Raw genomic sequence first — 15,129 nt, forward strand, 5'->3', positions numbered from 1 at the left:
CTTTGTATATTCTAGATACAAGTCCCATAGCAGATACAGGATTTGCAAATATTTTCTCCTGTTCTGTGGATATTCTTTTTCTCTTTTTTCTCCGTTGGTGTATTATGGGCATCCTTCAATGTCAAGAGAAAACTATGTCATTCTTCCCTTTTCCTACCTTACACATTTTTTCTTCCTTTCGCTCTCATTTTTTTTAAAGATTTTATTTATTTATTTGACACACAGAGAAAGATCACAAGTAGGCAGAGAGGCAGGCAGAGAGAGAGGAGGAAGCAGACTCCCCGCTGAGCAGAGAGCCCGATGTGGGACTCGATCCCAGGACCCTGAGATCATGACCTGAGCCGAAGGCAGAGGCCTCAACCCATTGAGCCACCCAGGCGTCCCCATTTTTTTTTTTTTTTTTTGGTGGCATTCATTTATGATTGTACCACAGCTTCTTCGACAAGTCTTCTGCTGAGCTTTATAGTCTTCGGTTTGTGTGTTGGTGAAAGACAAGGGATCGGCAGCTCCTGGGCAGGACAAGCAGACATCTACCTACTGTGTTGTCTGCTCCTGGATGCTGTGAAAACTCAGGCGGGCACAGGAAGTGTCTCTAACCTGCTTGTACTTCCTCTCAACCCATGTGGTTTCACAACCCCTGCAGGCTCACCCACACCCAGTGTCACCAGCCTGTCGCCTGTGTGAGAAAGTCCCACTGTAAGAGGCCCTGGGGCATTATCATTTCCTTCTTTCACCCTGTCTGGGTTGCCGGCAAATCCCCAGGACTCTCTGAAACCAGAGTGTTGGATTAGGTCCCTCCAGCAGCTGGAAAGATGAACTCCTGCGTCACCGTCATGAGGCTACTGCTGTGTGGGCCTTTTCTCTTTGGTAGGCAAGGGGAAAGGGGCCGGGAAGGGAAGGGACATGTATATGTGGCCAGAAACAGCAGGGCTTTGTGGAACTGGAGTAAACGAGCAGCTGCCGTGGGGTGGGATGGGCCATAGGTGACGGTGAGGCTCAGGAATCTTGGAGGGAACGGGGAAAGGAAAGAAAGTCAAGAGTCCAAAGTTGAAGCACGTTCTGGGGGGAGACAGAGAAGGGAGACACAGGTGGCAACAGAGAAGCGGAGTGGTGTCTTAAAAGGAGGCAGATGGCTAATGGGTACCTGCAGCTGTGGCTGGGGTCTGGTCCTGCTCGAGGTACGACCGTGGGCCACCATCTCAGCCCTTTCCCCTTTCTGTGCCTCAGTCTGTTTGATGGAACAAATGGTGGGGCAGCTTCTCTGCCATCCCAGGATGCTGCAGAAAGAAGCCTGATGCCTGGAAGGAAAGCGGGGCCCAAAGGGACAGTTGGGGACCTGTAGAGGATGCTTGGGCTGCTTCAGGTGGGGGGTGACATGGGGGAATCTGAGAGCTGATGGAAGAGACTGGTGCATGGTGGCGTGGGCAGTAAGGGAGCATTAGATGAGAAGCAGTTCCACAGAGATAGGGGATCCTGAAACCATGAGTCTGTGGCAGAAGCCTGAGGCTAATATCTCGGGTCTCAGGCCCAAAGGAGAAGTGGGTGTATAGGGAGATGCACCCTGCCAGGGGGCAACCCCATCGCCTGAGGGGCCCCTTCCATCTGCCTCTGTCTCACGGACCTCCGCCTCCTCATCCTTCCTTCTTTGCTGGGAGGTCAAGCGGGCTCTGGGTGGTAAAGGCGTCGCTGCTTCCAGATTTCTCCCCCGGAGTCAAGTTCCTGAAAGGGGAAGCCCAAGGGGGAAGGTCCGGCTCTGCCTCCAGAGCTCGTGGCTTGAGCACCCCGAGGAAGGAGCCGGGTCTTCATGGGTCGGCCGCCCCCTGGGGGCACGTGGGCGACGGCCAATCAGCGCTCGCGGCTCTAGGGGCACGTGCGGGGGACTGGCCAGCCGGAAGTGGCTGACCGCACCCCCTGGTCTCCCTCAGCCAGGGCCTCCGGCTACAATCTGGAAGTGCGGCACGTGCAAAACTTCTCCTTCCCACACGCCGGGAGGCATTTCGGGTACCGCGTCCTGCAGGTTGGAGACGGGTGAGCTGTGGCCCCAGGCCCTCCCTGGCCCCGCAGAGCCAGGACAGGGGACCAGGACACCAGCACCCGGGGTGGGCCAGATCAGGGGAACTGGTAGGGTCCTAGGGTCTTCCTGTGTGGAAGAGTCACGGTGGGATTTCTCAGAAACAGGAGCGAGGCCCTCCGATACAAGGACGAGGACCGTCTGTCGTTAAATCCCCACACAAGTGCCTAATAAAAGAGGAGATATCACAGCCCCTAAAAGGCTTCGCAACACTTCCAGATTCCCCATGGGGGCTCTGACTAGACAGAGAGCGCCTTGATGGCAGGGATTTTGTGTCTTTCTTTTTCTCCCTCATCCCTAGTACATGCCCCAGCCTAGCAAGTAGTATATATGACATAAATGATTTTTTAGAAAGATTTTATTTATTTGAGAGAGACAGTGAGATCACTGGCAGAGAGGAGGGGCAGAGGGAGAGGGAGAAGCAGACTCCCCAGTGAGCAGGGAGCCCAACGCAGGGCTTAACCCAGGACCCTGGGACCATGACATGAGCTGAAGACAAATGCTTAACCACTTAGCGGGCTAAGCCACCCAAGCGCCCCCCGTAAATGACTTTTGAGTTGATGACTTATTGAATGAACTCATAATTTGACCTTCTGGCACATCAGTCTCTGGTCCTCAGTTTTTCTAGACTATGAATGAAAAAGATTCTTAACTTTCTAGAAGTTTGATGTATTCGATAGGGAAGAGGTAGGGGCTGAGCCTCCCGGAAAGGGACTGGCTACAATGTTCTGAGATATTTGTGGATCTGAAACCCCTAATGGGTAGGAGTGGGTGGGTGAAGACGGGGACAATTCCCATCTCACCGGTGAGACTTTTCATCAGGGTTGTCGTGGGAGCTCCAGGTGAGGGGAACAGCACAGGAAACCTCTATCAGTGCCATCCAGACCCTGGCCACTGCCTACCAGTAAGCCTGAGTGGTGAGTAACTGATGAGGGGCCTGGGAGGAATGGTGTCTCAGTGAAGTTGAGGCTGATCCCACCACACCTGGATTACCTAAGCTCCTCCAGACCCATCTCCCGCTGCCTACAGGTTCCAGCTATATCTCCAAGTACTTGGGAATGACCTTGGCGACAGACTTCACAAGTGGAAAGCTTTTGGTAAGAATCTTGTGTAGTGTGATATCAGTCAATGCTAAGAAAGACAGATGGAAAAGAAGGAAGGGAAAGTTGAGTAAAGATCCTATAGAAGATTACAGACATCAGAGAGATTCTGCGTTTATTATCAATCAGCGTTTATTAAAAACCCAAGTATGAGCCAGCTATTTTTGAGACCTTACTTATGTCGTTCTTTTTCCAAATATGAACTGTGGCCATTGACATACAGAGATGAATTTTGGTGGTACACAGACTTTCCACGTTTTATAATTATATTTTTATTTAATAGTTTGTTGGGAAAAATATATGACACATCAAATAAATGATGTCTTGGATCGGATTTCTTGAGATGAGGCTAAGATTTAAATAAAAAATAAATTTGAAGTAAATAAAACATTAAATAAATACTAGTCTGCATAATATGCCCAGAAATTGGGAAGTGATGCACAAATGCCTGAAGTTCTCTTTTCTAACCTTCAGTACACTCGGGAAGGATTAGGGATCCTTATACACATTTTACACACAAGGAAACGAGACCCAAGGGCTTAAGAGGCTTGACCAAGGTCACATGGTTTTAAAGAGGTAGAGCCAGGATGTGAATCAAATTCCCCTTTGGTTCCAAGCCTGCTGGTCTTTACAGTTCATCCCAGCAGCATCTTCTGACACAGGTGTATGAGATAGAAGGCTGGCTAAGTGAAGCATTTAGCTAGCATCGATGGAGACCTGTTTACTTAGCTACTTTTACATGCCAGCCAATGTGCTAGGCTCCTACGGGGTCAGACAAGTGAGTGATAAAGATAACATGAGCCCGGACTTTTGAGAAATTGCAGTCTGGCAGGAAATATTGTCATAAATGAAATAAATAATATTGTATGTTCTGGGAATAGTGGGTGATTTGCCTTAAAAACAAGATGTGATTGGGAATGGAAGGGGATAGGCCTGGAAATGTAGGAGAGGGCCCAACTGTAAACAGTATGAATGCCCAGCTCAGGAGCTTAAACTCTATCCTGTAGGCAGTGAGCCTCGCCTGGCACACAGCTTTGGCAGTACGGATGGAGAGGCAGCTATAAGACCTGGGGCAGAATTACCTTGCCTTGGTCACCTGTTGGTTGTAGGGAGTGAGGTCAGGGGGTGGTGACTCTGAAGATTCTTGTTCTTGGCTGAGGGGGCCCAGAAGACACAAAGGAAGAAGACCCACCCACCCCTTTTTTTGAATATTTGCTTCCTTCAGGCATGTGATCCTGGGCTATCTCGGACATGTGACCAGAATGTCTACCTAAGTGGCTTGTGTTACATTTTCCACCAGAATCTGAAGGGTCCTGTGCTGCAAGGGCGCCCTGGTTATCAGGGTAAGGAGCTGGGGATCCAGTGGGTAAAAATCTCTCCCACGTAGCTGCCCGTGTAATGGAAACAGCATGGGCCCGCCAACCCATGGAGACATTTCACCGAGTCCCTTTGTGTCTGGCTTCTCTAGAATGTATAAAGGGCAACGTGGACTTGGTGTTCCTGTTTGATGGTTCAATGAGCTTGCAGACAGATGAATTTCAGAAGATTGTGGACTTCATGAAGGATGTGATGAAGAAACTCAGCAATTCTTCCTACCAGGTAAATATATTAATTAGTTCTCCTGATCGTAGGCAATAGATGCCTGGTTGAGCTAACGTAAGGCATAAAAGAAAAAACTTACTATGAGGTGTCTTCAGAACCTAAAGGCATAGTTGGACTGGACCTCTGGAAGAGACAAGAAACTAGGAAGTAAAAAGTGTCTGGGATTCTTGTTAGTTCTCATTTCTGTTTCTTTTTGGCTTTTGCTTCCCTCTTCTCTCTCCACACACTGACTCCCTCAGCTTCTTTGGATCACATGGGCCTGTGGAAAGCTCCTAAGCTCACAAATTAAAGTTTCAGGAGGGTTTTCCCGTCCTCTCCACCAACCCCTCCTTTTGCAAATTTCAAACTCTTGGAGAATAGATTCTCACTGGCCTAGCCTCAGCTGAGTGGCATGTGTGGCCCAACCAGCTGTATCCAGCTTAGCGGGGTCCCTCAGCAGAACCATCCCCAGAGGATAGGAGTTCAGCAGATGGCACTACATAATGGATCAGGGGTTTAGTTAATTTTATTTCTGTGTTTGTGTATATATTACTTCATTTTCAAAAGAATGCTCTGAGGCAGGAATGTGGGGTTGGGTTACCCAGGTCCCAGATAAGAAATTGACTAGAAGGGGCCCCTGGATGGCACAGTTGGAAGAGCAAGGGGGTTATGAGTTTGAGCCCCATGTTGGGGATAGAGATTACTTAAAAATAAAGTGAGGGGCGCCTGGGTGGCTCAGTCGGTTAAACCTCTGCCTTAGGCTCAGGTTGTGATCTCTGGGTCCTGGGATCGAGCCCCCTGTCAGGCTGTCTGCTTAGCAGGTAGCGTGCTTCCCTCTCTCTGTGTCTCTGCCTGCCTCTCTGCCTACTTGTGATCTCTGTCTGTCAAATAGATAAATAAAATCTTTAAAAAAAGTAAAAAAAATAGATTGGAGCAGACAAATAGGAAGGGATATGAAGTGATATTTCATTTCTTCCTTCTTTTTCTAGTTTGCTGCCGTTCAGTTTTCCACGGACCACAAAACAGAATTTAATTTCTTGGATTATGTTAAGACGAAGAACCCTGATGTTCTGCTGGGCAAAGTAGAACACATGCGCCAACTGACCAACACCTTTGGTGCCATCAACTATGTCGCGTGAGTCCCCATTTGTGGGAGACAGCCCACGTGTCAGTTGCACTGACCCCCTCAGGTTGCAGCGTATAGGAACTCAACAGATGGGCTTAGCAAGGGGCAGGCTATTGTAGGAATTCAAGTGGAGCCATGTTAGTCCAGGTTCTTTCATTTTTTAAAAGGATTTTACTTATTTACTTAAGAGAAGGAGAAAGCATGAGCAGGGGGATAGGCAGCGGGGGTGGGGAGAAGCAGGATCCCCACTGAACAGGGAGCCTAATTGCGGGACTCAATCCCAGAACCCAGGGATCATGACCTGATGCTTAACTGACTGAGTCTCCCAGGATCCCCTAGTCCAGGAATCTACTTCATACTAACTAAATCCCCAACGGCAATTCTTGGGAGGACGCAGGGGTAGATCATGAACCTTTGGGACAGGGAGTAATGCCAAACCTCACGAGGATCTAGTACTAAGAACTTGGAAAGTGATCGTGAACATGACAGCCATGGTTGGGTCACATATGAGTTGGGGATCAGCTTTGGAAGTCAGCAGGTGAACAAAAATCTCTGCTAGTGAAAATTCTCCTTGAGGAATTCCTTGAATTATTCATAAAATTCAGTATACTCGAGTCCCTCATTGGAAGCTGGCATATCCTGATTTCCTAAATCTGCTCTAGAAGGTCTTCCTCCTGGAGGTAGACCAGGTGGCTGTGTTTCAATTGAGGCCTGGATGAATGCAGTTAGATTGTGCTGAAAGGCCATATTGTATATTTTATTTGATTTTTTTTTGGTTAATGATTATAAACAAGACATTTAATTTTCATACTCATTTGGGGGAAAGGAGAAAAATCAGTTTGCCCAACTCAATGATGGTCTTTCTGGAAGAGTCTCCATCATTCTGTAGAATGGGATGGGTTGCTTGATCTGAGGATTTTGTACTTTTCATTCATAAAGAGAAACTCCTTTGAAGAGAGTAATCGAAGAGCGAGTCTTTTGAGCAGCTTCGCTGGTGCACAGCCAAACTCCCTCTCTGAGTGAAGCTTTTCCCACATGGGACACACAGCTGGGGTGTCTCTCTTGTGTGGATTTTGCCTTGCAGGAGACAGATGCTCCCTGGTGTGGAAACTCTCCTTACGCTTCGTACAGGCATAGAGTTTCAGGCCTGTGTGGACACTGATGTGACCAATTCACCTTCCTTTCTGACTGAAGGCTTTTCCACACTGGCCATATCTATAGGGCTTTTCACCACTATGGACTCTTCTATGAACAGCAGGTTTGATTTCTGAAGCTTCTCTGACAAATAGCCTACTCATAGGGTTTCTGTCCAGTGTGGGTTCTCTCACTAATGGCCAGACTACCTCATTGACTAGAGTTTTTCTAGCACTCCTTGCTCTGATTGGCTTCTCTCCTGTGTATATTTGCTGATATGTAACAAGATTGCCCTTGGCCCCGAAGCTGTTTCCCCAATAGGTACACTCAAAAGGCTTCGGACTAGTGTGGATTCTCTTGTGCAAGGTTAGACTGCCTTTTTGCCCTAAGGATTTTGCACGTTCATGACACTCATAGACCCTCTGTCTCCAGGTGAATCTTCCTATAGTGTCTTAGAATCTGGGGATTTTTGTTCCAGTTTCTCCCTTCAAAGGAATTCTGGAAATCCCAGCTGGAGGATCCCATGGCCTCAGAGTGATCATATTTGCATTGGGCTTCTGTCATCATGGTCACTGAAAAATACTACACTCTGGGCCTATCTTCCATGAGAGTCCAGCAGAGTGGCTGTTGGAAATCCAAACACGGCCTCGCCTGCCGTATGACCCTAATCCCCACCTCTTCATAGAATTCATCCATGGGCTGTTCTTAAGCCCCACAGTGGCACGTGCCACAGACAGAGGCCAGCATCGAGCCACAGCAGTGCCAGTGGAATGAACTACAACTCCCAGGAGCCCGTGTTATATATTTTTTAAAAATACCTATGGGGCACCTGGGTGGCTCAGTAGGTTAAGTGTCTGACTCTTGATCACAGCTCAGGTGTCCAAGCCCCACTCTGGGCTCCGTGCTGGGCAAGGAGCCTACTTAAAATAATAATAATAGTAGTAGTAACAACAATTTTAAAAATAGAAATATCTGTCTTTACACGTTAAAGTGGTCAGAGAACCTGAAAACGATTTGGGAAATAAGAGAATTGTATCTTTCCTTCTCATGCTGCCCCTGTCATACACAAAAATTAAGTCAAAAAGCAGGAAGGATTTCCTGGGCCATGACACTTATTTTTCTGATTCTTATTTCTTCGCCAAGATTGTACAGCTGGATTTGCATAAGTTAAATATGCATGGGATGACTCTTCTCAAGGCTCTACAGAAGTGTTCCCAGCCCTTTTCTTCTGAGGCTCACTTGACCTGTCATGTCCACTTCATTCTTCTCTTTGTAGACAGCTTTGGTGGGTACATGGCAAGGCAAGTCCACCAGAAAAAAAAAATGACAGCCTTGGCTCCTCAGTCCAGGTGACCAAACTGAATTCCAGCTTCCAGGAGAGAAAATCTGATTGGCTGAGGCTGGGTGTCTACAGGTCCACTCAGCTCTGCCTTAGGCATCAAGTCACATGGCACAGACATGGATTCTGGGGTCCCAGAAATGTAAATACCATTTTTAGCTCATGGACCATACACAGAAGTGATCTGTGGGCTGGCTTTGGCCTATGGGTTGTTGTTTGTCATGTTCTGGGTTCTGGGACTATAGCAACGAATGAAACAAAAGTCTCTACTCTCTTGATGGTTTAACATTATATTAGGGAAGAGAAACGCAATAGACAGGATCAGTGTGTAAATTAGATAATGTAGTAGAAGATGGAAGTTTTTGTTTTTGTTTCTTTTAATATATGTATTTTATATTTTTATTTATTTATTTGACAGAGAGAGATCACAAGTAGGCAGAGAGGCAGGCAGAGAGAGAAAGGAGGAAGCAGGCTCCCTGCTGAGCAGAGAGCCCGATGCGGGACTCAATCCCAGGACCCTGAGATCATGACCTGAGCCAAAGGCAGAGGCTTAACTCACTGAGCCACCCAGGCTCCTGAAGATGGAAGGTTTATAAAGAGAAAGAAAACAGTAGGCAGTAGGAAGATGAGGGAAGGTTACATTTGCACAAAGACTGGTTGGAGGCGAGGAAGCAGCCATGCCAATACCTGGGAAGACCATTCCAGGCAGAGGGAATAGTAAATGCTTGGGATGTTCCAAGAAGAACCAGGACAACAGTGTGACTGGGGAGAAGTAAGTGAAGGCGAAAAGTAGTAGGAGACGAGGTCGGAGAGACCGTGGGAGTCCAGAGCACTTAGGGCCTTTGAGGCCATAGGGAGGACTTTGGTTTTTCCTCAGAGTGAGATGAGAAGTCACTGGAGGTTTTGAGCAGAGGGGTGATAATCTGATTTATGTTTTTAAAAGGATCCCTCTGGGGTGCCTGGGTGGCTCAGTCGGTTAAGCGTCTGCCTTCCACTCAGGTCATGATCCTGGGGTCCTAGGATTGAGCCCTATTTCAGGCTCCCTGCTCAGTGGGAGCCTGCTTCTCCCTCTGCCTACCCCCTGTTTGTGCTCTCTCTCAAATAAATAAATAAAATATATATTTTTAAAGAAGTATTCCTCTGGTTGCAGGGCTGTTAAGCTGTGAAGGGGACGGGGGTGGAGCAGGAAGGCCAGGTAGAAGGCTATTGAAAAATAGAGATGAGAGGTGATGGCGGTTTAAACCAGGGTAGAAATCCATGAACAGGAGCCATGAGAGGCCATGTCCATGTGGACAGAGGCTGGGGAAACAATTTGCACCCAAGATGGAACAGAGGCCTTGGCCCTGCCCCATCAGAGCTTCTCCACCTGTCACTTTCCACCCCCCCCAACCCTGCTGTGTGACTTTCAGCTTCTCCTCCCAAGTCAGGTTATGTCATAAGTCAAGGGCTGTAGTCTGTGTAGACTGGCTGCTCTTGGATTAATTGTCCATCTCTAGTGAGCTGTGGGGTGGGGAGGAAAGGATCAGATGGCACAGGGAGAACTACTGTCCTAACAGAAACTGTGGGCACCCTGTCTTCATCCAGAAGGAGGCCGTGGGCAGGTGCGACTTTGGAGCATGGGCCTGTCCAGTGTTCAGGACTCCCTTCTCCCTTTTATGTCATATGCGCTGAGCACCTGCCCTGTGTCAGGAGCCAGAGACACAGGAGCAAACCAGATATGTTCCTCCCCTGGGGAACTCGTGATCTGGGGAAAACTGAAACGAAATAGGTGACTTCCATTCCCTGGGAGACTTGCTGTAGCAGAGACACCTACAGGCAGCCTGGCCATCAATGGTGGGGCGCTGCCAGATGAGCTTGTTCTGGAAGCATGACTTCCCAAGTTTCTCTAGCCGTGGAGCCCGTTTTCCATATTGAAATTGCACCTGGATCCCCAACATGTCTACCCAATAAAAGGGTAGTTGTTGTGTGGTTGAACTGGAGAGTAGGAAGCCCAGAGTGTCTCCTCACAAAGCCTCCCTGTCACTGCCCATGGGCTCCAGGACAACCCCTGGCAACCCAGAGTTCCATCAAAGACTACTGGTCTGGAAGGAGGGGGGTGGCAGCCGGGGTGAGGTAGGAAGTTCAGAAGAGAACTTGGAAGTCTGGGAACACCTGCCTGCCTGGAGGATGGGAGAAGGGCTTTTGCATAACCAGCAGGACAGTGACTTAATGAGCTGAGTGAGTGGGGGGAGCCCACATGATGTGGGGGAGACTTTCACATGTGCCTTTTCTGGGACACAGGACAGAGGTGTTCCGGCAAGACCTGGGGGCCCGGCCAGATGCCACCAAAGTGCTTATCATCATCACTGATGGGGAAGCCACTGACCACGCCAACATTGACTCAGCCAAAGACATCACCCGCTACATCATCGGGGTATGGTCGGGTGCTGGCCACTTCCCAAGTCCTATCCTGCCTCTCCTGTTCCCGATCCCCACTCCCCTTTCTCCTGGGTAGGGGGGGAGAGGCAGGGCCTTATCTGTGAATCTGGGGACGCCAACTCTCCAGTCTTCACTTTCTCACAGATTGGGAAGCATTTTGAGACCAAGGAAAGTCAGGAAAGGCTCCATGAATTTGCCTCAAAACCTGCGAAGGATTTTGTAAAGATCCTGGACACGTTTGAGAAGCTTAAAGATCTGTTCACTGAGCTGCAAAAGAAGATCTATGTCATTGAGGGTGAGTGGCAAACCCGGGGTTGGGGAGAGAGAGGGGAAGTCGCTTACAGAAGCTCATCTGGGACAATCAGACTAGCGACATGCTGGGTGATGGTGGTAACAGGAGCTCAGAGTGTCTGAGGCTGTAAGAAGGGCTCTCCTGGAAAAGGGCCTTGGGGGGGGATTTGGGGGAGGGACCCTTGAGGAGCAGCCTCTGTTTCCCCCTGAAATTCCATCTTCCTCATAAAACTCAGCTGGGGCCAGGGTGAGGCCCCGAACTGACCTCTAGCTTGCTGTTGTTAACCGAGGCCTGCGGAAGAAGTAGAATTTCCCACCCTCCCCAACCTGACTCAGCTCCCTCATTTTCCCTTGTCTCCACTTACTTAAGGTGGACTAGTGGGCTGGGGACCAAGTGCAGGGAGCCCACAGGCCCTCTTGGTCTGCAGTAAGAGAAGGTTTGGACTGCAGTCTTGGGATGGAGGACTTGCTCTGGGTGGGGGGTATTTTCCCAGGAATCCCGGTCTGCTGAAAGCTACAGGATTCCCTCTGGGAAGGCCCCTGTGCTAGAACACGGGCTTTGTGTTTGGTTCGGTTGAAGAAGCAAGTGGTGTATATAATGGGACTGGGCAGACCACTCAGGAAGGCATTCTGCCTTTGCTGTGTGACCTCAGCCAGGTTACTTTCTCTCTCTGAGGCTTGCTGAGTTCTCCACTAACTGGGGCTAATAATATCAGTCTCACAGCTTTGGGAGGTTTGACTGTTGTATTAGTTTCCTAGGGCTGTTGTACCAAAGTACCAAAAACCGAGAGGCTTAAACCAATAGGAATTTAGTGTCTTGTGCTTCGGGAGGCCAGAAGTCGGAGGTCAAGGGGCCGACGGGGGCAGGCTCTTTCTGACAGGTCTTAGAGAGAACACTTCACGCCTCTTCTAACTTCTGGCGTCCACAGCAGTCCCTGGCATCCCTTGGCTTGTGGCTGCATCACTTCTGTCATCTGCGTGTCTACAAGCCCCTGCATGTCTGTCCTCACGTCCTCTTCTCTCTGTGCGTGTCTGTCTGTGTCCACACTTCCCTCTTTCATAGGGACACTATAAAATATTGGATCCTGTTGGATCGAGGCCTACCCCAGTGACCTCATTTTAACCCGAGTGCATTGTAAAGACCCTATTTCCAAACAAGGTCATATTCTCAAGTACTAGGGCTTAGGTCGTGAAAATAACTTTTTTTTTTTTTTTTTTTTTTAGACAACACAATTCAAGCCCCAACCCCAGCTTAGCAGAGTGCTTGGTACCTCGCAGGCCCTCTGTAAATCGCAGAGCTGGTTATCTCTGGCTCTGATCGTCTATCCTGACCTGCCCTGACTCATGCTTCAGAGAGTATCTTAGATGTCACTTCCTCTGATAAGTTCTCCCCAAACCTGAGTCTAGGCTGAGGGCTTCTTTCCGGGTGCCGCCGTTAAGGGCTGTATGCTCCCTCTCAGAGGCCCCGAAGCTTACATTGTATTAAATTATGTGCAGTATTATTTATGCAGTGAACGAACAATGAGCAAAATCATGGTAATTGCTGTGTTTCTTGAAAGCTTTACAAGGTAACAGGCACTTTTTCTATATCATTTAATTCCTTCCTCTCAGAAGCTTTGCAAGGCTGGTGGGATGATTTTCATTTTATTAATTCAGGCTTGCACTAACCAGGTACTGTGAATAAGACATTCAGGGGCACCTGGGTGGCTCAGTCAGTTGGGCGGTGGCATTCAGCTCAGGTCATGATTCCTGGGATGGAGCCCCACATCGGGCTCCCTGCTCGGTGGAGAGCCTGCTTCTCCCTCTCCCTCTGTCTGATGCTCTGCTTACTTGTGCTATCTCTCTGTCAAATAAATAAATAAAGTAAAGCAAAAAATACACTCAGGGATATTGTCAACGTGGGGCTCATATTCAGGTTGGATAAAGAAAGGCAGAAAACAAAAGAACAGGGTAATTAGAGATGATGATAGGTGCTGTAAAGGAAATTAATAAACTGGATAGAAAGATTTCACTGGGGGAAGCCGCGTGAGATGGGCTTTTCAAAAGGCCTTTCTAGATGCTTTATTTTTTAACGGAGGTAGAATTCACTCTGAGATGACATTCGAACCGAGACACGAAAGATGAGACTCGAACAGCCACGTGAGGAATGTGGGCAAAGACCGTTGAAGTCGGAGAAGAGCCAGCATGGGGCCCAGAGGTGGGGAAGGGCAGGCGAGCCGGAGGAACAGAAAAAAGGTCAGCATGACAGGAGCTGATGAGCAAGGGAGACAACGTGGGAGAGAGAGGCCAGGCCTTCCAGTTCCTTATAAGCAGCTGGGGTTTTGATCTAAAGAGCGATGGCAAGGGATGAAGGGTTTTTGAGAAACGGAAACATGTGGTCTGATAGACATTTTTTCAAAAGATTACTCCAGCTTGCTCTGCAGAAAAAAGACACGACAAGAGGAAGAACGAAGTCAGGGGCTGAATGGGTAAGTGAGGACAGTTGTCAGGCAAAAGGCGAGGATGGCTGGGCCCTGTGTGGTGGCCTGCACGCTCTTCAGAGAAGGCCGCAGATGCATTTTGAACCTAAAACCATCCTGATTTGGTGATGTGGTGGGGAAGCCTGAGTGGGAGCAGAACCACAGAGCTACTTGTTTGCCCGGGTTCACACTGAGCTCAGCCCATGTCACTGCCCAGTCTGACGGGCGTGCAGGTGGTTTCTACCTTGCCCAAAGGCCGGTGCCATGCTTCTTTCTCGGTCTTTCCTCGAGTGTCCACCCATTCTCTTTACCTCGTCCCTAGGCACCAGCAAACAGGACCTGACATCCTTCAACATGGAGCTGTCCTCTAGCGGGATCAGCGCTGACCTCAGCCACGTGAGTGGCGGCCCTGAAGTGGGGGGGTGGGCTGAAGGATGTTGTGGGCACTAGGCTAAGCCTGCTCGTCTCCTTCCTGGGCAGGGCCATGGCGTCGTTGGGGCGGTTGGAGCCAAGGACTGGGCTGGGGGCTTCCTAGACCTGACGGCAGACCTGCAGGATGATAATTTTGTTGGAAATGAGCCACTGACACCGGAAGCGAGATCAGGCTATTTGGGTGAGTACTTTTCTGCTGCTTTCTTTTGGTCTGAGGGGCCAGGGTCACTCAGAACAGCTTTCAAAACCGTAATGAAGGTAGTTAAGCAACCAGCATGAACAAACTCAGAGTTTAAATAGGGCTGCAATGTTCTTTTTTTTTTTTTTTTAAGATTTTACTTATCACAAGTAGGCAGAGAGGCAGGCAGAGAGAGAGAGAGGGAAGTAGGCTCCCCGCTGAGCAGAGAGCCCGATGTGGGGCTCGATCCCAGGACCCTGAGATCATGACCTGAGCCAAAGGCAGAGGCTTAACCCACTGAGCCACCCAGGTGCCCCAGGGCTATAATGTTCTTAATTTTCCCCTTAATATCTCCTCTGCTGTGTAGTAGTCATGTTTTTGTTTTCTGAATTTTATGATGCTTGGACATCTTGAGGCCTTGTGAATCCCAGAGACACTGCCCCTCCCAGGGCTAGCTAACTCCTACAGATAGTGAACAAGGGGCCTGTGAGCAGTTTGCCAGCCAGCCAACCCTGAGCCCGTATCCCCAGCCACCTTCTTTACCCAACTTTCACACACCAAGCCAGTATTCCCCCCGACATGAATCTCTAGTTAGCTAAGGACCACCCTTTGTAGACCAGTGCCAGCCAGCATTGTTCAAACCGTCCCATCCAAAGCTTGTTCAAGCTTGCCTACTCAGCGACCTCTCTGTGTCTTACCCATAAATTAAATTCTGGGTCCATTTTACAGCAGCCTGCCTCATTAGTAGGGGGACCTGAGGGTCCTCCTTGAGGCTTCCTTCTCTAGAATTGCCCACGAACTCCAAGGTTGATTCACCTCAAGAGTTCTTCAGATGCCAAGGGCGGAAAAAAGGCACCTGGTCAGTCCACAGTTGCAGTTGCTTCTCTCTGACTCATGGTGTCCCTGTTGTGAGCTTGTCCTGCACAGTTCTGGGGCTGCTGGTCAACCCAAGGGGTTGACAGTCTCAGGCACAGAGAGGCCTTACTCTTGTGCACAGAGG

General features: G+C 49.1%; 1 protein-coding gene and 1 pseudogene across 5 annotated transcripts in view; one reads left to right on the forward strand and one right to left on the reverse strand.

Moving 5' to 3' along the window:
• The first annotated feature begins 680 nt into the window (after nt 1–680).
• LOC111162178 (integrin subunit alpha L) overlaps nt 681–15,129 on the forward strand; it is a 39,314-nt gene continuing 24,865 nt past the window's right edge. For 4 of the 5 annotated variants that reach the window (XM_022526388.1, XM_022526389.1, XM_022526390.1 and 1 more), the window contains exons 1-11: nt 681–867; nt 1,926–2,028; nt 2,894–2,988; nt 3,101–3,168; nt 4,397–4,514; nt 4,640–4,770; nt 5,742–5,887; nt 10,632–10,764; nt 10,914–11,064; nt 13,842–13,915; nt 14,000–14,132. In XM_022526388.1, the coding sequence (XP_022382096.1) occupies nt 813–867; nt 1,926–2,028; nt 2,894–2,988; nt 3,101–3,168; nt 4,397–4,514; nt 4,640–4,770; nt 5,742–5,887; nt 10,632–10,764; nt 10,914–11,064; nt 13,842–13,915; nt 14,000–14,132 (1,207 nt within the window). In that variant the 5' untranslated portion in view covers nt 681–812. The remainder of the gene's footprint in view (nt 868–1,925; nt 2,029–2,893; nt 2,989–3,100; nt 3,169–4,396; nt 4,515–4,639; nt 4,771–5,741; nt 5,888–10,631; nt 10,765–10,913; nt 11,065–13,841; nt 13,916–13,999; nt 14,133–15,129) is intronic. The other variant, XM_022526393.1, reaches the window with a different exon arrangement.
• Nucleotides 6,810–10,288, reverse strand: LOC111162337 (annotated as a pseudogene).

Source organism: Enhydra lutris, unplaced genomic scaffold (assembly GCF_002288905.1).
Source record: "Enhydra lutris kenyoni isolate GAN:26980312 unplaced genomic scaffold, ASM228890v2 scaffoldscaffold90, whole genome shotgun sequence".
NCBI classification, from domain to species: Eukaryota; Metazoa; Chordata; class Mammalia; order Carnivora; family Mustelidae; genus Enhydra; species Enhydra lutris.